Source organism: Polypterus senegalus, chromosome 2 (genome assembly GCF_016835505.1).
Source record: "Polypterus senegalus isolate Bchr_013 chromosome 2, ASM1683550v1, whole genome shotgun sequence".
In the NCBI taxonomy this organism is placed as follows: Eukaryota; Metazoa; Chordata; class Cladistia; order Polypteriformes; family Polypteridae; genus Polypterus; species Polypterus senegalus.
In genome coordinates this window covers 191,043,899-191,070,960 of record NC_053155.1, presented here as the reverse complement: position 1 = coordinate 191,070,960, position 27,062 = coordinate 191,043,899, and the positions used below count along the sequence as shown (strand labels likewise).

The window sequence follows — 27,062 nt, the reverse complement described above, 5'->3', positions numbered from 1 at the left end:
TTGCTTAGGGATTTCATTGCTGAACCTGCTGCTCAAGAAACAGCAGTGTACGTTTTTAGAAATAAGAAAAATGTGGTGGTTTGCTAGTTCATGTTGATGTTTTTCAGAACTACTAAAAGGATTTCTTTTCTTTTAGAACAGTGTAAAATGTATGCATGTGGTGGTAATAACGAAGGGCAGTTGGGTCTAGATGACGCTCAGGAGAGAGACACTTTCCATCAAATAAAATTCTTTACAGGAAAATTTAAAATTAAGCAACTTGCCGCAGGATCCAACATCTCTGCAGCATTAACAGGTTAAACTTTCATTTTTGGTATTCATTTTTAATTTTATATAAATACATGCTTTGATTATACTTTGTTGTTAATACTTTGTCAAGTGCATATCTGAAATTATGTGTTGTATTAACTTTTAAATGTGATATGTTACCCCCTTTTATGCTGTTTATTTCACATGGGCATTGTTTTAGACTCTTATGTTTTGAAAAAAATGCTATAGCTATGATTTAAATGGTGAACTGTGAAGGGTGCATAGATGAGAAATTACAGTGAAATAATATATACACTTTCTGTTTACTTCTCATTTCCCATTAAATGAGTTTAAAAGAGTAAATCTCACACTTTACTACAGTAATTCATATTAGTTAATTGTATTCTTATAAATTATATTTGCAGTTATATGTCTTAGCTATGTTTACATTTATAAACAGAGCTAAGTTAAAGTAAAGTTCCAAATTACATGTAATATAAAATCACAGTACAAAATTTACCTGTTAATGTATATATTGGTTTACATTTTTTTAATACAAATTATGTTCTTAAAGCAACAAAATTACAACAGAATAGAGAAAAACAATATTCTTGTAATAAATACTGTCTTACATTTCACAATACATCACGGCACAGGCAAATGCCTATAATTTCCAAAGACTATTAAGGTCTCACACTGGGTTCATCATGAGCAATAACAGAGCCACTGTAGGATTCTATTACAAAATCAGAATGGTTAACGTGGTGGAAACGAAAGGGGCATGAACAAAGTTGCAAATATGAGCCAGTAAAACTGACCAGTATAGCCATGGTAAGCACTACAAGCAGTGTCATTGGCAGCTCCCAGAAGAGTGTATTATAAAGTATTTAAATCGTAAGTGCTCAGTCTTGATTGTTAAATTCTAATACAGTATATTATTCCAGAGATTGTGGCCCCTTTTAACTAAAGGCAGCACCACTTATATTAGTTTAATTTATCCTTCAAATTTTAAGCAGTGTTGCATCTTGTTATTATCAATGTATGATCTGCAGTAGACATCATAGGTTCTGCCAGGAATGTTGGAATATAACTTTGTATATCAAAATGAGGAGTTTAAAATTGGCTTTAATATGAGCTGCATCAGAATTTATCCATTTAAGATCTGGAGCTGTATGTTCATATTTCCTAGCTCAACTAACCAAACAAAAAATGATAATAATTCTACTTGCAATTATTTACCTAACTGTACATTCATTTGTGGTGGGGAAGTGAAATATTACTCTAAAGAGGGAGTTATTAACATCTAGTAGTAATAAATAAATCACTTTTTTACTTATGGCCCTAGAGGCTATTTTAGCATCTATAGGCTATTAGGATCAGTATCCCCAGCCATTGTAATTATGTGGAATTTTTTCCAAATTAACAAAGAAAGAGCAGTATTTGGTTTATACATGTCGTCATGGTGTGTGGGTAACATCATTTTATGTAATAATTTGATATGTAATAAATTAGTTTGTGAAATGCACATTGTGCACATGTAAGTGCTTTTCAAACAAAAATAAGAAAACAGTTTTAAAGCTGTGGTTTACCCAGTTGTGCTATGCTAACATTTTGAGAACATTCTGTTCACATCCTTAGGGTTTACAGTTGCATTTCTGAGTGCGTTGAATACAGTATAACTTGTAACTGTCTGAAACCTGTGGAGTAAGTGAACTCAATGGAGAAGTCGATGTTTCTAATTTCTCCTGGTTGAATCTTTTCTGTATTTTTACTTAACATATTATATTGTACTATATATTTTATACATGTTTTCATTTGTATTGTATTTCTTATCCTTTTAAACTTAGACGATGGGCAACTTTATATGTGGGGTGACAATTCAGAAGGTCAAATCGGCTTGGGCAATGAGAGTGGAGCTTATGTTCCTCAAAAACTAGACATTAATAAAAAAGTGACATGGGTTTCCTGTGGCTACTATCACTCAGCTTTTGTAACAGGTATAGTTAATTTAAGTAAATGGGATTATTTTAAACAGGATCTACAGTAATTTTTTTTATTTTTTATGTTTTCTGTATGTATTTTAAGAACATTTTAAGCAGTCATTTTTACTGCAAATGTAATATAATTTTTGAAATCTCTAAAATATTAATGTATGAAAGTTAAATTCAATAATTTAAGATTACTAGCTGTGCTACCCTTCTAAGACAGTTTGAAATATAAATAATCCGCATAGACCTCAGCATTAACATTTGCAATGCATTATGCAATTTGTTTGTCTCTGTTATATGCCATTTGGTATGGGATCTGTGAAAGCAGCGTTCATGTTTGTGATGCGCCATCTCTTAGAAAGACAAATACAATGCATTTCATTACTAAAAATGTTTGTGATGCACCATCTTTTGGAACACACACACACACTTATCCTTTTACTAAGGTGGACCTTTAGATTATTATGTGGACAAATTGTTTAAAACTTTTGAGGCAAATATAAGGTCAAATCACATCAAGAGGGCATGCTATCTATCAGACTAGCTAGCTTCAGAATTCAGCATTGTGCATTTTGTATTGTTTAAGTATATCCTTTAAGTTAGACATTTGCATAGATGTCATAATATAATGCATTCTTAACTTAAGAAGGTTAGATATCAACTACTTTTTATTGGATTGGTTTTATTGGATAAAAATTAAAATGAACACTTGGATAATTAAACTGCATTTTATACAGTAGTTTTTTTGGATGGTTGTTTTTTACACAAAAAAAAATTCTGTAAACTGCTTCCAGTTAATTTTGTGATCTGTTTTGGCATTTCTCACAGATTCAAAGCTAACATATAATATGAAGAATATGACACAAGAGTTGCTTTTAAAAGAAAAATTAGTGTAATGTGCTTTAGTGCTTGATAAAAAAAATCATCATTTTATATGGACTCATGATGTTGTTAAGATATGAAGTACGGTAACATAAATATGTGTAACAAGAGATAGGAGACAAGAAAGCAATGGAATTTCTCTTTTTAGCCTAAATAGTGAAACCAAACCTCCTTCACTGAGTGAGATATTTCTAACCATTCAACAAACTGGCTTATTAAGTTTCACACCTCATAGAGTTTCGGCCTGAAGTCATGGAAAATAAGCTGCTCTTTTTCTTGAAATAACATTATGAGAGGAGCTTGAGGTGTACTGCCTTATAGATCTAAATAATAATACCCCATATTGTACCCCATCATGTACCAGTTGTGTAATAATAAATATATTATTCTTTGATGTAAATAGCTTTGTTTGATGTCTTGTGATAGTGTAAGCTTTTACCATTAATTAATTTGATTTGTTGTAGCTGATGGAAAGCTATACACATTTGGAGAGTCTGACAATGGAAAACTTGGGTTACTCCCTGAGCAATTAAATAACACCAGAGTTCCGCAGGTTGTGAATGGAGTTTCTGATAGAGTTAAACAAGTTGCCTGTGGAGGAGGCCACACAGTAGCACTTTCAGGTGAGTAATAATGCTGTAAAATATATCATTCCTGTGGTTATGAGGAGACATACCATATTATAGGAGCATTGGGTGCAAGGCAAGTCCCAGCCCTGCACAATACAATGCAGTCATTACCACCAGGCCAATTTGTTGTCATCAATCAACTTAAATTTTACAAGTGTGGAATGAGTTTAAAAAAAAAAAAAAGCACAAAAAAGTGACATTACCTAGACTCTACACCAGTGCTTCTTAAACTGTGGGTCGTGTGATGTCTGAATTTGAGTCCCGCAGAATCGTGAATCAAAATAGTATTGAACAGGAAAGGATTGAGAACGCTTTACGGAATGCTTTGTGATGTGCCGTCATAGGCACGGGGAAACTGACACTTCATTCAGTGAAAGAACATCTCCCCCCAGCCCCCCTCCCCATAGAATTAAGATCTGTGGTGAATCTCCAAATGTAAAGGAATGGCAGTCAGTGACAAATTTATAAGTGGGGATGGCTCCCCCAGATGATGTTCTGCAGCTATTGTGGCACGTGAAGATGCCTGGGGACCCACTGTCAGTGGCGTGCAGAGGCTATAAGATGCCCGGGACAAACTCCTTGATTGTATGCCCTCTAAGGTGAGGTGCTGTCAAAGTAAGTGGTAAAGAAGGCATATTAAATAAGAAATGAACACTTTATTCAAATTAAATATTCATTTAAGTTTGTTTCCCCAAATTAGATCTCCTGTCCGAAAACAATTGTACTTCTTCATTTTTTACATCATGTGTGAGGAATTCCTTTTCAATGCTGATTAAAGCCAGGATGGTCAGACACTCTTGTGACATGGATGATCTCAGATGAGTTTTTATTAATTTCAGTTTTGAAAATGCAATGGTTAGCAGTAATTTGTACACAATGCAAATCGTGGGAAAGACATCCCTTCCAAACTGTATTAGCCTGCACAGGAGACCATCCTTTGGATCGGGGGAACTGTATTCCACCCAGCTCGAAGGAACATCACATTTTGACATATAGTTGAAATCCTGTCACATCATTATTATAGTAATCGATGAAGGCTGAACATTCCTCTTTTAATCTCTCTCTTTCTTTTTCGTCTTCAATTGTGACTGAATGCAAATCCAGAATAAATGAAAATCGGTTTCAAAGGTCTTGAAGATGAACACTGCGGTCTTCAATTTCCGGTTTCAGTTGGTTCATAATCTCTACCATAACTCTATTCATTTCTTGCCGTGCTGTCAGTCCACTATCTGCTGCTGATTCTCCCGGCATTATTATTCTTCTTCTCCCTTAACACATTCACTGCGCATGTGGGACTGAGGGAGCGGAGCATCTCTGCCATGCTGAAGCCCTATTTAAGGTTTGTTTGACTCGTGGGTTCAATTTCCTGTACCATGTGAAATAAACATAGTTTTTATAATGTTTTCAAGGGAAGGCCTCTTTTCGCTGTGCGGGGCCCGGTGTGAGCACTTCTAGTGCTTAGAAGTTATAGTATAGTTATAATAATTTAAATGTGTTCTTATTAAATTAAAATCTTTTTTGAAACAGAAATCTCCTAGAGAGCAACACTCTTGGGACTGAATTCTAACCCGACCCCCGATATGGATGCCTGGGCCCTCTCCCTCTGCACTGCAATCGGTGATAATAATCGATAACAACTGATCTCATTTAATTAGCTGGCCATATTTTTTACTCTTCTCTTATTCTACATTCAGACAAAAGCAACAGTATGATTTTTACTTCTATAAGACCTTTAGAAATATTTCTATTTTTTTCTAAAGCTATAAATGCTTAACCATCTTTTTTTATTTTCCTGTGTAGTTTGCTCCCTTAATTTAACCCTAATAGTGACAGTTAACAACCAGCACAGCAGACACCCGGGATGACGAAAGCAGCAACGACTTCAGTGTCAGACTCACTAATTAGTAAATAATCAATTAAATAACCAGAACACCGGGAAAAGCAGAATGAAAATTAGGTTGAAAATACTGTTAATGACTTAAAAAATACATATTCCTCATATAACTGATTATTACATTTTATTAAAAATCTACCAAACTTAGTTTGTAATTTCTACAGTGACTCCAAAACACATAAACTGGGAAATAATGACTCACTTGATTAGGCAAAGAGTCCAATGAAAAACGGAAGTTGGTTGGAACAAATACCTGCAGCCACAGTGGGTCCTTGGGATCGAGTTTGGGAACCACTGGTCTAAACAGTCAGTACCAGTACTTTAGAGGTTTAAAGCAGCACTATTCCATTGCACCAGCACCAATATTTTATTATTTTTGTTGAATTTTAGCTGTGTAATGTTTATCCATCCAAGATTGGTTTCTGTTTTGTACAAGATGTTTCCCAATGGACTGTTGTTCCCCACAGCCTTGTTTTTATGAATAATAAGTTTGAAAATGTAACTAATAGTTATGATTTTGATTAACATTAGATGATAATCAAAGCCAACTACTCTGCTTGGAAAAAAAGAGAATCTAAAGGGGGTGGTATTTGTTTTACAGAACTTTCAAGACAGCATGATTGCATTCACAATTGTAAAGCAAAAAAATTAAACTTCAAGTCATATTTATATTTTCAAAACAAAACGTGTTATGCATAGAAACATCTTATTACATTGAAAGGTAATTAAGCATCTTACACCTTTTTCTCTTTTGAAGATGATGATGTATACACATTTGGCTTTGGTCAGTATGGACAATTAGGTCATGGCACTTTTACTTTTGAGTCCTCCTTACCAAAAACTGTGTCACACTTTCAGAAGAAAAAAGTGAAACGGGTAGCATGTGGGGAGAACCATACAGCTGTAATCACCGGTAAGACTCTTTCTAAAATGTTCTTCTTATTCTGCTTGCATTTATTTTTTAATGTTACATTTAACATTACATTAGGATCTCAATCAAAAACTATGAAGCAGAGGAAAACTGAGTCTACTTCAGTTTATGTCACACTGTATATGTGTCTAATTCAGTATGTGCTGGGAGGTTTCATCTATTGTAATATTATGATAACTCCTTTTAATAGGTGTCTAATTCTTGTCTCCCTAGTAGTATTTATTTGGAAATTATGCATAAAGACTCATCACATGTATCAGTTGTTGGTCAGCAGCTAGTAGACAGAGCTTTTGTTTACTTTATTTTAAATTTTTAATTCTGGTCATAGTCATATTGATCTTACTCCTCTTTTTCTATTACAGTTTGAATTTGTTAAAATTATAAAAATTTGCAAGCATTTTTAAACCGTGTTCACTTGGTGTCTGTAAACATTACATGTAACCAAGGCTTATTGTTGTTTTAAATTATTTTTCTAAAAATTATTATTTTGTTTGTCATTTCAATTTTATTATACAGTATGCAAAATGTTATTAAATGTAAAAGATCTGTCATAATTTGTTTTGATTTTACTCTTCATACAGTATGAGCAAAGTTAAAATATATTAAATAACCACATTAAATAATCAACATAGCAACAGTGTTTTTACAATTCTAGTAGCCTTCCATTGGCAAATTCTAATTGGCAGGTTTGAGGAGCATAATTAATACATTTAGGTAGCGAAGAAAAATACATTATATTATATTATATATGATGGCAGGCATCTGTGTGGACAGCCAGAAATAAACTATCCTAGAAATTCTCCAATAAAGAAGGATAAACAAAAAAAACTCTTCAACAAACAAGAAACTGTATTAAGACAGGGCCAGTCTCTGTAATATGAGTAGCAGAGGTTGACATCATACCTGCAATATTCTTCTTTTTTTTGGAAAAAAGACCACTGAATGTCACACACCAGCACATGCATGCTGCATTCGATTAAGCCCTTGCCTTGTCACACTCTTATGAGCAAAAAGTTGATTTCTGGTATGTTGTAATACTTGGTTAATTATGGGGTTCCTCTCTATAATCTCTTTCTTGAATAGCTTGACAATTGTAATTCTTTGAATATGCTTCAAGTAACTTTATTTTGTCATGAGTACTTGATAGCTCAAAGATGACAGCATATACTGATTACACACTTCTTATTGTTTTTTAATAGACTCTGTTATTATTCTTACGAGTATGAATAGTCTGCCTTCCAGCTTAGACTATACATCTCCCCCATTCTTTTTTCTAACTTACTATCTGTAGTGGCACAGCGATCCATACTAATTCTCTGCAGAATTCTGTAGCCCAGAAATTCTATCACTCCCTTATTGGCCAACCTTTGTAAGCCCAGATCTGTTCATCGAATAAAGAATTTTTGCTGCATTCCTGGGTGCAAGGAAATTTATTAGATTTGTTTAATTTACTTTTCATACTTCTAGGCCTAAAACACAAATGCATAGAATCAGGCTATTGTCCTTTCTAGGCATCCAAATATATAAACCATTTGTAGGGTATCTCATTAATGTCATAAAATACTATTTTGTGGAACTAGTAACAGATATTGGTTATCCTATTTTCACTGAAGAATAATATCTACTTATGAAAATTCATTTTTATATTTATCACATTTTGTAGAAAATGGCCTTCTGTATACGTTTGGAGATGGGCGACATGGCAAGCTTGGTCTTGGAGATGAAAACTTCACTAACCAGTTCAAACCAACTTTATGCTCTAGATTTATGAAATATTCAGTGTTGCTGGTAAGAATTCGTTTTTCTTTTGTGCATAATATTCTGAATAATTGAAATTTATGCACATGATTTACTCCACCTTCACTTCAAATATTTTATTTTCAGTTGTTATTTTATGTTACTGTTTTCTTAATTTGACAAATAAACATTAATATTTGGTTGATTCTGGTAGAGTGCCAGGTTACCCAACTAAATAAGCTAAATACACTGAAAGATACACTGAAATGTAATTTTAGTACATTTTAGTTTTCAAAATGAGCAGCATTAGGAGAGTTTTGATTGTACAGTATATTGTAGGACCTAAGGAATATAATACAGAGACCGCATAATATTTGATGGCATTTTCCAAGGTATTTTCAATATTTTTGGTGAGCGATGTGTCTTTTGTATGGCTGTATACTCCCTAACAAACTGGTTTCTATACTTGTACCCAGCTTCTAGTACACAAACACACAAACCTCAAACCAAGCCAGTGAACAAAATGCATAATTATAAGAGACAAAATAGTACTTACTTTGCCTTTTAATTTTTGATTAACATCACACATAGAACTGACCTTAGAAATAAGGTGATATCATAATTATTTTTGGAATCTTGATTCTAGCAGTTGAAACCGAAAGAAGGTTAACTTTGCTGTGCTCTTAACTCTTCAACTCTGTCCCAATGTCTTGGTTTACAGAAAATACACCAAAATGTTAGTTAGAATGTCTGAAGAACAGTCTGGTGTTAAAACATATAGACAGATGAACAGTAGAGAGAAGGATGATGCTCTTTTTTTTATCATCTTAATCAAATATTGCTTACAAAATGAGTCCATAAATGATGCAGCTCCCCATAAAAGCCTTTCTTTTCCCCGTCTTTCTCTGTAAGCAGAAAATGCTCGCAAGTTTAATTATATAAAAACATCTTCTGATAAGCTTTCACATTTTTCTTGTTTCATAGTTTGCTTCTTTATGTTTACACTTAAAAAACAATACTCATATAGTTTAAAAAAGTAATTCTCCTATAGCATGTATTTCTGGTACAAGATCAAATAATGTTACGTATGTGTATAATTACAAACAAAATGTATGCATAAATATAAAAATAAAGTATTAATCACAGAAATGTATTGATTTTTGATTATATTTTCAATATATCAGTGCATTGTGTTTGGCCAAATGACCTGTGGTCTTCATATTATAATGCATTTTGCAATTAATCCTAATTTCCTCCTTTATTGCATTTCTTTAAGGTTGCTTGTGGAGGATGCCACATGCTTGTTCATGTTGTCCCAAGACCTAAAGATGCTGAACCTGTCATTATCCAGCAAGATGAAATAAATGACAACTATCTTGAAAAGTCTTATATTGAGTTCAAAGGGGACACTGCTTCACCCGGTACTCTACGGAGGACATTATCTGCACGTGACAGGCGAAGGGAAAGGGTTTGTATATGTAATTTTAAAAAAAAAAAAATAAATAATATTTATATAAAAAGAAAATAAATAATAAAAATACACAAGTCTATACATATCAATAAATAGCAGTAAATGATATTTCAATTTTTATTTATTGTATTTTACTTTTTATTTTCTTCTTAATGATACTAAATTTGTTTTTTTTATCGCGTTTTTCAAAAAAACTAATGGTAATTGAGGCCATATGAAACTTTGTCTCAATAATAAAAAGAGCAGACCAGTAACACATGCATGCAACTTTTAAAAAGGCAGATTGAAGACTTAAGTTCCAGCTTAAATAAAAAATTAAAGAAAACGTACTAAGTAATTGCGACTTAATCAGTTTTAATACGAAAAGATGCAGACAAAAGAAGAGAAGAAGCGGGCTGCTAGGGTGGAGAAAAGAAGAGCTACTTAGGAAGCAGCAAGCGCATCAGCCTCTGAGCAAACAAATTTTCAATGTACAGAGAAAGAGTATGAAAACTATGAATGCTCAAGTCAAGTGTATTCACTGCGCATTATCATGCAGTGCACCGTTACTGGTTTGATATAATAGTGTGATCATTGCATTGCTTATTTCTATGAAATTTGCACAAGTAATGTCATAATTCCATCACCCTGGAGAAAATATTACTTACAAAATGAAATTTGAGCTTAGTTTGGCCCATTAATTTTGATGGTTTACATTTTTGGAAGTTTTGTCTCTTTGTTTTAAGAAGAAGGATTTGGTTTAATGTAATTTTCAGTATCTGGCAAATACTCAATTTATAAATCATTATTTTTAAACTATTGGTCTATTAATGTATTAATGTTTCCAAGTGGTAAGTCTTACATACACACCTAGAGATATACTAACGTTCTGTGTTAATTCATTACCTGGATTCACAACCTATGTATGGCCCTACTGTTTGTATGTTTTTTAACTGTATGCTTATATTCACATCAATAATGTATTTATTATTTTAATGAAAAGAAGAAAGGATTATAAAGAATAATGACATTTTGTTAAATTAATAAAAATATGTGTTAAAAGAAAGAAATCTTATAATCTGTTAAAAAGCACTCATTTAAGAAGCCACTAGATGGCAGTCTAACATCATGTCATCTGATTGCCGTTTAGCCATAAATACAGTAGGCTATACATACCATTTCATCCAACTTGCCTGCCTTTTCCATATCAGGTTTACAAATAATTGGATACATATAAAATATCATAAGAACTGGCATTTGGGTGAAATGTAAGACATCATAAAGCACAATACATTGAATTACTTGAAAAAAATCATAAATATTATTCATTCTTCCTTTTTAAGCTTTCCTAATCCAGTTCAGGGAGTTGTGGGACTCGGAACCTATCCTTCATTATGCCTTGCAAGGCAGGAAAAAATCCTGGATGAGGTGGCAGCCAGTCACAAGGCACACTGATGCAAATACCTACACTCGCTTCTACATGATCAATATAATGTCACCAAGTAACCTAACATAGTAATCTTTTGAAACTCCACATACTGTACTTTGTTTTTAGAACAAGTGTCAAGCTAGAATATGAGGCAGCAGTGTTCACCCTGTTCAGCCATAATGTTATAAATATTATTCTTAAAGTTTTTCCTTGATTTTCTTGTCTTTCTAGTTTTGTGATATTTATAGTTTGCTTATGAGTACCTTAAAAGAACAATTAACACAGCATTCGATGTTTCACAATCGTTGTCTTTCCTTAAAGTGTCTATGGTAAATAGACATGTCTGCTTATTTCATTTTTGAAAAAACTCTATACTAGGCATCTTGCTTGAATAGCCAAAAACAGCAAATAATCTTGAAATTAAGTTAAACCATGTACCTCTTGATCAAAGCTAGTGAGAGCACTGTGAAGTTGCCTTGCTTATTGAGCTTAAAAAATAAAATGTAGGACAACCAGAAGCATAAATAACACTAAAAAATATCTCTCACAAATACATATCATTGAATGTCAGATAGATAGATGGATAGATAGGTAGATATTTATTGTCCCAAGGGAAAACATTGGCTTTTTACAGAATCTCATTAAATTCCCGGGTCCTCCCTGCGTGGAGTTTGCATGTTCTCCACGTGTCAGCGTGGGTTTCCTCCAGGTACTCTGGTTTCCTCCCACAGTCCAAAGACAGACCCTAGTGTGTGCTTGGTTTGTGGGTGTGTGTGTGTGTGTGTGCCCTGCGGTGAGCTGGCGCCCTGCCTGGGGTTTGTTTCCTGCCTTGCGCCCTATGTTGACTGGGATTGGCTCCAGCAGACCCCCGTGACTCTGTAGTTAGGATATAGGTTGGATAATGGATAGAAAGATAGATCGACACTATGGTCTGAGCACACACTTAAAAGGAAGGAAATTAAAAAGAAAGAAAACTTCTTAATTGGCAGTCACAATCACACTGAGGCATTATACAGGTGTAAAGCTGTTGGTGTAAAGGTGCCACAGTAGCTTACTGACACGATTCTGCTAAGTGATTCGTTGGCTGAAAGTACACAGTATGTCAGTGAGAGGATGTGCAGCTTTGCTCATAAGAAAAAGAGCCTGCTCTGCCCTTTTATATACTGTATAGTTCCTTTATGTTACAAGACTAGTCCAACCTGTCATTGATGTGGACTCCCAAGTACTTGTCGGAGGGCACCATGTCTACATCCACTCCCTAAATAGTGCCTTGATATAGAGGCTTTTTGGTGTGGGAAATAAAAACTAGCAAAAAAAGAATAAACTAAAAGTTTAAAATATCTGGTTTCTGAACACTACATTTGATTTGAAACGAAGCTCCTGAAAATATCTACTATACCAGTTTTAAAACTGAACAGACATTGTTTCAATCACTTATTGCTAAAAAAACTAAACAAAATTTCAGAGACTTTACCATGTATGTGTGCTATACTGTGGATAGGGCAGATCATTGTTTTAGTAAACTGAATTTGATTGTGATCCTGGCCCTTTCAACAGGAGCTTGAACGTCAAGTGAATTTTGTGAATGTTATTAATGCTTTCACAACCACAAAAAATTAGAGGTGGATACTGTAGAAATTTCTTCATTAAGGTTGGACCTGCTATTTACCCTGGTTGTTTTACTTGATTGTAAAAGGAAATTCTGTTGCATTTTCTTTGCTATGTTACATAATACACACTGGTTCTTTTGTGTTTGGTTTGTTATGTTAAAAAAAAAAAACATGCTGGCAATGTTTTGCATTTGGGTAGAAAAGTTAAATTTGTAATGTTCAACTAATAATACTGTTTGTCCCTCTATGTGTACCTCTAAACTTGGCCTGCCCTAAACTCTCTGCTGAACCATTCCGTAGTTTAAACATTCCTCAACTAACCTTCTCACATGCCTTCCCAATATGCTGGTTCTTCTCCGGTCCAAAAATAACTCATCACTGTAGAACAGGTCGCAGAAAGCACTGCAGTGATACAAGCTGGAGGCAGCAGGCAAGTTCTTGCAGGGAACTATGATTAATACATTAATTAATTTATTATTAAAAGTAAATAAAGCACTCGGCTAAAGTCTGAAACCTCATACAATAGTACATAGCAGTTATGTTAAGTTTTGACGCTGACCAGGACCAGGTGCCACTGCATGCTCGTGTCCATAGAGGAGTGACCTGCTGTGCTGTTTTCTCATCAGTACAGACTTGAATGTGTTAATTTCAAGACAAGCATTTGCCCCTTCAAAAGCTGATTAGTGTATCAGTATGACACCAAAGTTATTCCAGTCAAAAAGGCACAGTGTCAATCTTGAGGCACTACGTAAACTTCATATACTCAAAATTTAAAGTGTTGGCTGAAAAAATGTGGCATGCCACATAAAATGTTTGGTCCTTTATCTCTTTTGATTGCATACATCCATTTTATTTAGTATATTGTATTTCAACAGTGGAAAAGCTGTTCAAACTCCAGCTAGGATGTTTTCATTTAGAATCTGAAAGACTGAGAGACTCTACAGAAGCTCTTCTTTCATGATTCTGCCATTGCTTAGAATAACCAGAAGAGGGTTTACTTGTCAATGATTCGTCTCAGAAGGAAAATATGGATGTATGAAAAGAGCTAATTGCTGCTACTAATGAAGAAGACTTCCTTTGTCATAGTTTCAGAACCCTTAATTTTTCCATTTTCTGTAACCATCAGCTAAACAATCACAAGATGAAAAGTGAGCTAACAGATTACCAGCTAATGTAATGCCATCTTTGTGTTCATCCTACAATATCTGCTTTAATAAAATATTTAAAAAGAAGATTATGAAATAGATAGATACTTTATTAATCCCAAGGAGAAATTCACATACTCCAGCATGCATACTGATAAAAAACAATATTAAATTAAAGAGTGATAAAAATGCAGGTAAAAAAGACAATAAATTTGTATAATGTTAACGGTTAGCCCCCGGGTGGAATTGAAGAGTCGCATAGTGTGGGGGAGGAACGATCTCCTCAATCTGTCAGTGGAGCAGGACAGTGACAGCAGCCTGTTGCTGAAGCGGCACCTTTGTCTGGAGATGATACTGTTCGGTGGACGCAGTCGATTCTTCATGATTGACAGGAGCCTGCTCAGTGCCCGTCGCTCTGCCACGGATGCCAAACAGTCCAGCTCCATGCCTACAATAGAGCCTGCCTTCCTCACCAGTTTGTCCAGGCATGAGGTGTCCTTCTTCTTTATGCTGCCTCCCCAGCACACCACCGCGTAGAAGCCCACAATAGCAGTGTCATCAGTGAACATTTGCACGTGGCAGGACTCCGAGTTGTATTGGATGTCCGATGTATATAGGCTGAACAGGACCGGATAAAGTACAGTCCCCTGTGGCTCCTGTGTTGCTGACCACAATGTTGGATTTGCAGTTCCCGAGACGCACATACTGAGGTTTGTCTGTAAGATAGTCCACGATCCATGCTACCAGGTATGAATCTACTCCCATCTCTGTATGCGAACTGCAGAGGTTCAAGGGTGTGGCGGACCTGTTGCCTCAGGTGGTGATGTGGTGGTGGTGTTGATGTGTTCTAGTCTGCAAAACATTTGGATTGTACTTTTTTTCTGGAGTAAAATCCAACAGTCTGGAAAAGTCTGGAGTGGCGGATTTAAAGCACTAACAAGCCATAAAATTACAGAAAATGGTTCATTAACAGCAACAAATGGCTGACTTCCAGGGCTAACAGTTCACTGCTGTGTTTCCCCTAAGTTATAATACAAAACAGAATATAATAAAAAAGGCTATTCCTGTTTTAAATATGAGAAAACTTTTTCTTTGCACTTGATTCAGTAGCAAGTCCCGTCAATAATAATTGTAAAGTCTTGCAAAGTTTCATTTCAAAATTTTGGACTTCAAGGGAGAGAGATTAAGAAGAATATAGTACTTGGGGGAAAAAGAGTACTTATAAGTATTGAACATTCTGATATATATATATTTTTATCCATTTCAGGAAATATCTCCAGAGAAGCCTGGTACAATGATGCTTACCTTGCCTCCTCTAGGCTCTAATTTCTTGAACTCCTCTCTGCCCGTTGGAAGTCGTACTGTACCAGCGAGATTTCCTGGTATGGATGTTCCTGACTCTAAGCCAGTTAACCAAGTTCCCCAACAGGCAAAGTTATTAAAGCGGGGTATGTTTGTTTTTTTTGGTTGTTTGTAACAGTGAAGTAACATATTAGAGATGCATTAGGTTATGTTGTTTTGAATTAAACTTTATCATTTACTGATTGGTGCTCTGTTGACTTTTAAGACTGTTATTTTTATATAAAGTAACATTACTTCAAATATTATATTTCAATACTTTCATAAGTTCTAATGTATGTACTACTGGAAATTCAAAATCTTCAAAGTTCAATTTTAATGCTGAACAGTACATTAAGTATTGTCTATAGTTCAGTGCTAACACAGTAAAACCAAGCCTTGCCATTTGATAAATATGCATAAATTCATCTAGTATCCTATAATGGGCTAGCACCATTCCCAGTTTTCTTACAGTCTACTACCTGGTTCTGCCAGAATTAAATATAGCTTGCTCCAACCATGAGCTATAATAAGTGGATGTAAAAAAGGATGGATGATCTGATGGAAATTTTGTTTTGAATATCAGCATTTCCTGTCATTTTTTTAGTGATCCATTATTTAATTATTTATGTATGTCACTGTAGCATATTAGCAACAATTGGGTCATACTATTTTATACATACCATTCTAATTCATATTTTAAAAATAAATACTGTATACAGAAGTTAATTTTGGTTTCTACAATATGTAACAGTTTCATTTGTGATATACTTAATACAAATCAAGAAAAACATGTCTGTTCTTGGTAAATAATGTGCATAAAATAATATTATTTAAATTGGAAAGTTGTAAGTAGGTCTAGTAATGCTTAAAATTAAGTAATTTGCATGACCAGAAAAGTTATACATATATAAAATAGATATTTTTATCCCTTTTTTTAATAAAGATTCATCTGGTGATGGAATTGTGTCATTGACTAAAAGTTCTGTAGATGATGACAGTGGTGATGAGAAAGGCCTTGGAAAAACAACAGATTTATTTAATATGGTAAGTCTGCTGTTATGTAAAATAATATTTTAAAGCAACTTTCACTATACATCCATACAGCTATTAGATTAATAGGATTTCAGTTGAAGAAAGTATATGGTTTATGACTTCAGTTATATGCTGTAAGTAAAACTGAAATATTTTGTCAAGATGAGCGCAAGTTAGTTTTAGTCATAAGTGCTTAATATAGCACAAGAAATTCCATTAAATGTAATTTTTACCAGTTAACTTTGTTGATTATCTACTATACCTAAGACATACATTGCAGTCATGACACAGAACATTCCTACGCATTTAAAAAAATCAAAAGGCAATGATTATTCTATATAAAGTATGTTAGTTGGTTTTCATGCTTACAGCAGCTCATTTGGACACAGGTTTTCATCTACTGATGATCACAGTGAATACTGATGTTTTGTTTTGAGTGAAATATATCTGCAAATGCAGTTTCTTACCAAAGCAAGTACGGCAGGGAAAATTGCATCTCCAAAAAAGCAACTGACATTAAAGATATATTTGTAAACATGCAGACAATTCTTTATATTGAAGATGTACAATGCTATGTTTAAAAAAAATGGGTAAATTATAATGGCCTTTAGTTTTATACCTGACCCAATCTGTAGCAGATTATATTGGTGAGAACATAATAGGATGGTGTTTAAATGAGTAGGTTTCACTTTTATATAGCACCTTTCTGTAATGAATGTCATGACAAGACATTTTTGTTTGTACTTTTTTATTTTGTTTTTTGCAATTGGGTCAAAGAATGTATGTGATTTGTAAACATTTACATAAATATTGAATAGTACCAGGCCACATTGTGATATGTTCTGGCATGTTATTGGTCTTTCATTTGTATTTGTAATGTGTAGGAGGATTTTCCATTGTTGTAGGCATCGGCTGCTTATTTTTTATTTGTTGTGTTAGTGGTTGGTTAACTTCACTTTGTATCCTACTTATATAATCTCAAAATTAGATTAGTGAAGTTTTGAAACGGGTACTGACACTCATTTGGGACTTACTAGACTGTCCAGCAGAGGTTCCAAATTTGTCAAGACAACTCACCGTGAAGTTGTGATCTAACAATTTAATACCCCTCCTAGTATGTGGACATTCTGAACATAAGTCCTTATATCAGCTGACACAACAGTAAGATTGATCATTGTATTGCAACTCAAAATATTCTTTTACCAAGTATTCTTATGTGATATTTGATACAGTCAATCTATGGCCATCATTTGAAGTCTACATGTATAACATTTCACCACTTGAATTTAATCAGCATCATGTAAGCCATTCCTCACAATTACAGTTTTTCTCAATAATAGTAACTTGCTTGTATATTTCAGTCTCAAATATTTCAGATATTCCTTGTCCCAAATTAACTTTTTTATACCAAGGCCTGGCATACTCAACAGCCATCTAATGGTTACATGTGGCTTCTTCATCCTCATCTGGCCAGTGCCTGAAAGCTTCACCCATGCTTAGCTTTAGGTATGTTTCAAGTTAGGTTTTCATAGCTTTTATTTGAACATAATGTAAGGCATTAGAAGTATTCCCGTGTCCTCAGTAAAAGAGACCGTACTCAGTTGTCCAGGCGAGTCAGTGCCGTGAGGACAGAGATCAACATTCAACTGGAGGAGGGAAGTGCGGTGGTGAAAGGAGAGGTACTAAGAAGAGAAAACTTGTACTTTTGTGCTTATGCTGAGGTATTTTTTGCAATAAACACCCATTTATTTGATCCTGGGACTGTATTTGTGTCTTTGTGTTTGGGGTTTGGGGCTCACTGGCACCCATCTCAGACTATTAGGAAATCTGACGACTAAGGTATTTATACCAATTTTACTTATTCAGTGTAGACTACACTATTATGGAACAAATAAAAAGTATGAGTTCTGAATATCAGTCAGTCATTGTCCAACCCACTATATCCTAACACAGTGTCATGGGGGTCTGCTGAAGCCAATCCCAGCCAGCAAAGGGCGCAAGGCAGTAACAAATCCCGGGCAGGGCACCAGCCCACCTCAGGGCACACACACACACCCACACCGACAGACACACTAGGGACAATTTAGGATCACCAATGCACCTAACCTGCATGTCTTTGGACAGTGGGAGGAAACCGGAGCACGGGGAGAACATGCAAACTCCATGCAGAGAGGACCCGGGAAGCGAACTCAAGTCTCCTTATTGGGAGGTAGCAGCGCTACCACTGTGCCACTGTGCCGCCCGCTTTAATATTACTAAATTTTAATTCAAAAATATCGGTTTTGAGGGAATATGCACTTTAATTGTATATTTTTACTTTTTCTAAAGTTCTGTTAATTTATTTTTAGTAGAAGTAAGTATCCATTTTTTGACTACCTCAATCACATTTAAGACCACAGGCAGCTGTATCCAACAATGGACATGGCACATTTACTTACGCTCAGTTAATTTAGAATTGCTCGTCAATCGAATCTGTATGCCTGTGATTAAAACCACAGTACCTGATGAAAAGCTTATATACAGAGAGATGAAAAATGTGCAGACTCCATAAACTCACTGTCAGCACCAGGATTTGAATTGTGAGACTGCAGCACTAACCAGTATACCGCTGTGTCACTCACATTGAAAGTTGCTGTATTTAACTATAATAATTGATTTATTTTAGTGACTGATTGATTGATTGATTGTACTGTAAGAATAATATAAGTCTTAAGTACTGAATTGACAATTGTTTAAACAGCTAACTTCATAAAAACATCATGAATTAAAAAAAATCTAATTATTACTGGGACACAACACTGTGTTCATCCAGACATCTGTTTTAAATAATTGTCAAAAGCTGCACAAATCCCATAAAATATTAAATTGCTTTTAGCAGACAAGAAGTCTATAGTCACATTATCAGAAAAGCAAATAATGGATTTAATGCAGACTGACTAGCAAATACCAATATAATTTTAAGTTCAAGAAAGAATCATAGTCATAAAAATATATTGCTTATCACTTTTCCATCATTTATGGCAAATATTATTCACGAAACAAATGATAAATTTTTTCTGGAACTGTGAATGATTTATTTACAATGTAAACCATGGCTATACTTAGTGGAATATTTGACTTTAATTGTATTATAACAAATCACTGACTTGTTTTTTCTATAAAATTAAAGCTTAGCTTGCTTAATTTTAATTTGCCTCTTCTTTATTTTTTGGAATATTATATTACTACCTATGGCATAATTATCACAAGTCTTTGTTTAGAATAGTACTATTATGTTAGTCATTCAATTAATGGTTCCTAATATAATAGTATAGTATTGCAATATTTTAGGATTTGAAATACATTTAGAACATGCATATTGAACTGGTGTTATTTTGCATTTTAAGATTATGTATTTTTTATCCATTTTGGTAGTTGCATAATAATGCCTTATTTTTAAAATCCTTTAGATGGCACACAAAACTCTTTCTCTTGATAAAAAACAGAGTTCGCCTTGGAGCAATTTTTATTTACTGCAAGTGTGTAAGTGTAGATATGGCAACCACTAACATTATTATTGCAGTGATTACAGCGCAAACGCCTGTCCATGATTAAGTTGGGCCCTTGATGTTATTTTGGTTTTTACAATGTTTTAGGGGAAAAAGGGATTTTACATAACTCAAAAGCTGATAGAAACACTGGATGTGTAATTTGTGCTGTATGTAGAAGCGTATTATGGTTTCTGCACATAGACACACACTAAATAAACGAGAGAGTGGGGAAGTATATACACAGTTGCACACAATTAAATTATGAGAATTTAGTGTGGAAGAAGCCCTAGAAGCATATCTCCACCTGTATTTTAAACTCGGTGTAAGCCTCAACAAAGCTCTGTGAACAATAGAAAAAAGTTAAAATATGCCTAATTATCAAAAAAAATTTGCTAATATACAAAAATATTAATATTTAAACATGGAATAGCTTTAATATCCACATGAGTTATATGTCCTCTTATCAGATAGACATACAAAAGCTTTCTACATTGTGTATGCGCTATCAACAATAAAATTCAGTTCTGTAGAAGAAGCTAGAAAAAAAAGTTTGATTTTAATAATCCTAGTCCAAAAACCAGAAAAATACTAGAAATTAAAACATAAAAACAAGCAACTCTATGCTTTCTGAACTAAGATCATTTTAAACCAATATCTTAAATTTCTAAAGAAGCATTGCGATAAAATTATAGTTAATGAGTGACACATTAACATAAACAAAAATTCAGCAATGACTCACCAAGCACATCAATGATGCAGAACTGAGTAGGACCATATACAGTGGTGTGAAAAACTATTTGCCCCCTTCCTGATTTCTTATTCTTTTGCATGTTAGTCACACAAAATGTTTCTGATCATCAAACACATTTAACCATTAGTCAAATATAACACAAGTAAACACAAAATGCAGTTTTTAAATGATGGCTTTTATTATTTAGGGAGAAAAAAAAATCCAAACTTACATGGCCCTGTGTGAAAAAGTAATTGCCCCCTGAACCTAATAACTGGTTGGGCCACCCTTAGCAGCAATAACTGCAATCAAGCGTTTGCCATAACTTGCAATGAGTCTTTTACAGCGCTCTGGAGGAATTTTGGCCCACTCATCTTTGCAGAATTGTAATTCAGCTTTATTTGAGGGTTTTCTAGCATGAACCGCCTTTTTAAGGTCATGCCATAGCATCTCAATTGGATTCAGTTCAAGACTTTGACTAGGCCACTCCAAAGTCTTCATTTTGTTTTTCTTCAGCCATTCAGAGGTGGATTTGCTGGTGTGTTTTGGGTCATTGTCCTGTTGCAGCACCCAAGATTGCTTCAGCTTGAGTTGACGAACAGATGGCCAGACATTTTCCTTCAGGATTTTTTGGTAGACAGTAGAATTCATGGTTCCATCTATCACAGCAAGCCTTCCAGGTCCTGAAGCAGCAAAACAACCCCAGACCATCACACTACCACCACCATATTTTACTGTTGGTATGATGTTCTTTTTCTGAAATGCTGTGTTCCTTTTACGCCAGATGTAACGGGACATTTGCCTTCTGCCTGATAGATCTCAATTACTTCTGTTCTCATTTGTTCCTGAATTTCTTTGGATCTTGGCATGATGTCTAGCTTTTGAGGTGCTTTTGATCTACTTCTCTGTGTCAGGCAGCTCCTATTTAAGTGATTTCTTGATTGAAACAAGTGTGGCAGTAATCAGGCCTGGGGGTGGCTATGGAAATTGAACTCAGGTGTGATACACCACCGTTAGGTTATTTTTTAACAAGGGGGCAATTACTTTTTCACACAGGGCCATGTAGGTTTGGATTTTGTTTCTCCCTAAATAATAAAAACCATCATTTAAAAACTGCATTTCGTGTTTACTTGTGTTGTATTTGACTAATGGTTAAATGTGTTTGATGATCAGAAACATTTTGTGTGACAAACATGCAAAACAATAAGAAATCAGGAAGGGGGCAAATAGTTTTTCACACCACTGTATATCAAATCAACTCAATGTATGCATTCATTACTCCTTTGGATGAAATTGACTAAAGTATGCTCTGGTCCAAGCATTAAAAAAAGATTTAAATTTAGCAAATATATCCTCTTTGAAGCAGGAAAGGTTTAAGTTTAAGAAAATATGCATTCTGTGTTTATGAGTCATTCTTGTGGTAATTAAAGGAAACTAAAAGCAATTTTATCACTGTTTCTTGCAACTATTCTCCTTGATATATGAATACTTTTCTGAAGAATACTTTTCTTGTTCACTTGTCTGCTCACAGCTGCCACTGTGGGTACAGTTTTGACTTAAATAAGTAAGCTGATGAATATGAAACCAAATACATGTAGTAAGCTATTTGGAGCAATTTTGTCTTTTGAGAAAATGGTTAGAAAATATGCATATTCAAGATATGAACAAACTTTAGAAAATAAAGTGTTTACAGTTTTCATCAACTTCCTTATGGTAACCACAATACCTTAAAGTTATGGCTTGCAGCACTTAATTTAGATTTGAACACTTGAATGGAGCACACTGTAAAAGTGGACCTGTGGGTTTGTAGTGCTCATTTCTTTGTGTAAAGTACTTGCAGCTAAATACTGTTCCTGATTGCCCAATTTTAAAGCCAACAGCAGTTCAAAACATATTTCATGTGAGTCATTTAGTTTCATCTTTGTCTGAAGTGGGCTGAAATGTAGAGATGTAGAAATAATAACAGTAGCAATCATTGTTAGCAAGCTAAATACAATACAAATTAGTTACTCTTATGTAGGACAGAACAATCTTTACTTCTGTAGTTTCAAGGAAGTAGCGTTATGAATTTGAATTGTGTGCCTGGTTATTGTCTGTGTAAATAATAACAACAATCTCCATATGATTATTTGGATCTCTCACAGATCAGTGCTAAGTAAGCATTTAACAGTGCAAGCAGTAAGACCAATAAGTAAATTTACTCTAATGAAATCTGCCCATTTGATCCTTTAGGTTTTGATTGTTTCTTCCAGTTTAATTTTAGAAAGTGGAAAAATGTCTCCAGAACACAGTGATGATCATTACTGAAAATTTTGTAGTTGTCTATTGAACATGATGCATCCTAAATTAACAAAATGGGCTCATCTCCTAATACATCTAAGTTTTGCACTGTGGAAGCAGGATAGCCTACTCCCTGCAACACAGGCATTCTTCCTAAGTTGCCTTAACTTTCATATTTTCTACATGTATACCATTATTCACCACCTCTCTGTTACATCACTGTATTTTCCAGCTGCACATTATTCTATGTTATATTAGTGTTTCTTGTAGTCATGTTCTGATTGATGGGGTAAGGGACCATTTTCAATTTATATTGCAAATAAGGAAGAATTTTGATCCTCTCTTGTTTCTTGAATTAAAGTTTCATGAGTGGAAGAGATGGGTTTAACCTAACATCTCTCTCAGTCATGGTAAAATAACTGAACCTTCTGGCATGCTTAAAGAGTATGTCCATCTCCATGTGCTTCTAGTCTTCTCATGAAAAGAGAGAAGAACATGCTCTAGGATATCCTGTTTTTTTTCTGTTAGGTTTCTTCCCATGAATTATTTCAACAGAAATTAAGAAATACTGGTAAAATTCCATTACAATGAATATCTTTACAATGAAATTTTCATTACAACAAAGTATTTTTATGGTCCAGACAGTTTCCTCATATGACACGAGTCTATAGAAATTGCGTTACTATGAAATACATTCAGCAGATACTTTCATTACAACGAAGTGCCCAAAAGACATTGAAATGCCTGAATGAATCATCCACAGCGCAGTTAGTTCTGTGGTCGCAGCTCAGTTGTGCACAACGATCCCTGAACAGGAACATTGTCAATTTTTTTCTTTCTTCGAACTTTCCTTGTACTGTTTTTTACTGTTGCTCGTCAACATTTGAAAAACATCCATTGGAATTTAAGTCATTGTTAACCTCCTATACAAATGGCAGACACGATAAAACGACAACAGTTCATATTAGAAAAAAAATGGAATTTTGCCATCGACACTGTCAACTTTCTTGAAAGACTGAGCAAAAAAGGAAGAACAATCTCGGGTTGCAAATGTATGCAAACTGCTACATTTGAAGACGTCAAAAAATCAGTTTTTATGCAGTTCAGTAATGCTCCTTAAAGAAACATTACTATTAATGCAGCACTCATTCAAGAAAATGTGATGTTTCTAAACTCTCTTGGGATCTCCCATATCTGGACAACATGCCAAAGAGCGTCTTGAAGTGCGATCACCACGTCTGTGGAAGACTGTTTATCCATTGCCGGGGCAACACCAGGCTCACAGCTCTGCTGCGGCTCGCCACCAAAGCAAACAGAAAAGATCTCAATGGGTGATGCAAGGAACATTGTAAATGCAGGGAACAGTATTACTTGCCCACTAACCTGGCCACGACCCTGCCTTATTGCTGTGTCTGTGTATAGGAGAGGGGTAGATCACGTTACAATAAATAACCGTGATGTTCCTGTTTTAAGCTGAATAAAGCTGGGTTTGCTAAAGTACTGAGACTCAGTCCCGTGTTTTGGGGTGCAAAACCAGGACTTACAGCGTGACCACAATCTTTTAGGATTTTGCCTTTGTGGCGTCTCACTGCAACGCTGTGAACCTACTGTTGCCCTGCCCTGGCAACGGACAAACAATCCTCCACAGACGCGGCAATCGCACTTTGGGAGGCACTCAGTGTGTCGTTCCCGTTTGGGGGGGGATCCCAAAAGAGTTCAGAAACCTCACAATATGAGGAAGAAGAAAAGGATGATTCAGCTTCTGATTGATAACTGTGCTGCCCACAACACTCTTCCACATTTAGATAATGTTCGTGTTGAATTCTTTCCACCCAATATCACAGCAATCATTGGGTTTTGGCATTATTCGCACCCTGAAAGGGTAATATCGCAAGGAAATGCAGAGAAACATTCTCATCAGCATAACTTGTAGAGAGGAGGAGATTAAAATTAATGCGAAAGTAGCTATTGAAATGATTGTAAACACGTGGATGCAAGTTAAAGAAAGCACTATAGTGACAAATACAGAATCTCATTACTACGAAATTTTCATTACAACGAAATATTTTTCAGGTCCCTGGCAGTTCGTTGTAACAGAATTTTACCTGTATATGTAAACATTCAGAATTTTTAGACACATTAGGTTGTTAATATTCTTAAAAATTATTAATATATTGCAAATGTAGGGATATTAAACTAAAATTAACAAATTAAAACAATGCAAAATTTCAGTCTACACCAAATCCATTTACTCTTACCCACCTGGGTGTCCAACGTATCACTAAGCATTGCAATAATTCAGCATAAATATAAACATTCAATAGGAAAACATAAATGACGCTGGTGAAAATAATCATCCTATTATGATACATATTTATGGTTTGGGGAATTTACTTTACTTAGTGTCATGCCGATTCAATGCTGTGTTTTGCTTCAGCAGCTCTGTGTTTTAGTAAAAAGTCTTGGCTGTTAAGTGACGCTACCCCTTGTAAGCTGAAAGTAAGTCTAGGTAATAAAACACCACATGGTTAATTCCTGTTCAGTTTCATGAATAAATATTTTTTCAGGTGCTTTATACATCTGAAGAATATTCTGCTAATAATAATCAGGAAAAAATGTTTAGCACTGTAGATTGTCAATATAAAACAGTATTTTGAAAGCCACCATCTTAAAAGTAATGCAAATATATTACGTGATAACAAATATGCTGTTCTTGTGGAATTATTAAAAACATTCAGTAAACAGTCAGCTAAGAGAGGTTCACCAAAGACAAAGAGACATTTGGTTAGAAATATAAGCTTTTCAGTAAAAGCCTTTGATCATTCTTTCTTTCGATTCTTGTACCAACCGTAAATGTTATGTGACTTGTATTCTGCCAATGGAAATAATTCCTACTTTCAAGTCAAGGTTGCCACAAGCATCTTAGTTGGTATGTAGTGGCAACTTACTGCTTTCTGAAATGGAAAATTAGTTTGAATCATTTGGGATTCTGGTTGGCAACCCCCCCAGGCGGACACGTGGTCCAGACCCACCATCTGGAAGTGACCATCTATCTGCTGCAGCCAGGTGTTACATGGGAATCCTGTCCTGGTTCATCCTCTAGGGTCCTCAACAATGAGGATCCTGCAAGCCAGATCTCCCTCAGGGAATCTTGCCACATGGCCAAAGAACAGTAACTGATGCACCCTCACAATGCAGGTAATATGGCTCATTCAGGATTCCATCAGCAACCGCTCTTTCGACACATAGTCAAACCAGTGGTACCCAAGGATTTTCAGAAGAAACTTAGTATTGAAGGAGTCTAGTCTTCGTCTCAGGTCACTGGATAACATCCATGTCTTGCAATCATTTAGCAAAACCGGCAGCAACAGGACTCTAAAGACTTGGACGTTCATCCCTTTGCAAAGATACCGGGAGTGCCACACACCCCTTTTCAGTGACCTCATGACCCCACCATGCTCTCCCAATCCATCTACATAGGAAGAGTCACAAGAGACATGAATATCGCTGCTGTGGTAAGTAAACCTGTCACAGTCACACTTCTGATGGCTGTACCCAAGAGATCATTGAAGGTCTGGATCTTGGTTTTTATCCGGGACACTTGCAGGTCCAGACACTCAGACTCCTCGTTCAGTCTTTCGAGAGTCCTGATCAGAGCCTCCAATGACTCCACAAAGATCACAGCATCATCGGCAAAGTTAAGATCAGTGCATCTTGCTTCACCAAGAGATGCCCCACAACTTCTGGACCCGACCCTGCCCAACACTCAGTCCATGCATGCATTGAACAGATTAGGAGCAAGAACACACCTCTGACAAATCCCAGAATGAATTGGGAAGAACTGCCTTCACTGTGCTCCAGACTTGCAGTACCATTGTACAGGCCAGCCATGATTTCCAGCAACTTCGGGGGATCCGGCAAAGTCTCAGGATGTCCCTCACTTTGATCAACTGAGTCAAACGCTTTATGAAAATCGACAAAGGCTGCAAAGAAACTGCAATATTTTTGTTTGTGCTCAGTGAGAACAGTCAGTGCTGGGATGCAGTTGATAGTAGACTTCTTAGTTGTAAAATCAGACTGCTCCTATAGCTGGTAGGTGAGCAAGGTGTCACAGATCCTATTGAGAATTACCCTAGCAGGACCTTACTCTGCACCAACAGCAGTGTTATCCCTCTGTTGTTGCAGCAATCCAGGCGATCACCCTT

At 35.3% G+C, this 27,062-nt stretch overlaps 1 protein-coding gene across 2 annotated transcripts in view; it reads left to right on the top strand.

Annotated features, from left to right (window-relative positions):
• LOC120523620 (X-linked retinitis pigmentosa GTPase regulator-like) overlaps positions 1-27,062 on the top strand; it is a 56,148-nt gene that overhangs the window by 19,312 nt on the left and 9,774 nt on the right. Inside the window, exons 5-12 of one of the 2 annotated variants that reach the window (XM_039745082.1) lie at positions 137-295; positions 2,097-2,246; positions 3,584-3,742; positions 6,400-6,555; positions 8,237-8,361; positions 9,587-9,778; positions 15,212-15,392; positions 16,229-16,329. In XM_039745082.1, the coding sequence (XP_039601016.1) occupies positions 137-295; positions 2,097-2,246; positions 3,584-3,742; positions 6,400-6,555; positions 8,237-8,361; positions 9,587-9,778; positions 15,212-15,392; positions 16,229-16,329 (1,223 nt within the window). The remainder of the gene's footprint in view (positions 1-136; positions 296-2,096; positions 2,247-3,583; positions 3,743-6,399; positions 6,556-8,236; positions 8,362-9,586; positions 9,779-15,211; positions 15,393-16,228; positions 16,330-27,062) is intronic. The other variant, XM_039745083.1, reaches the window with a different exon arrangement.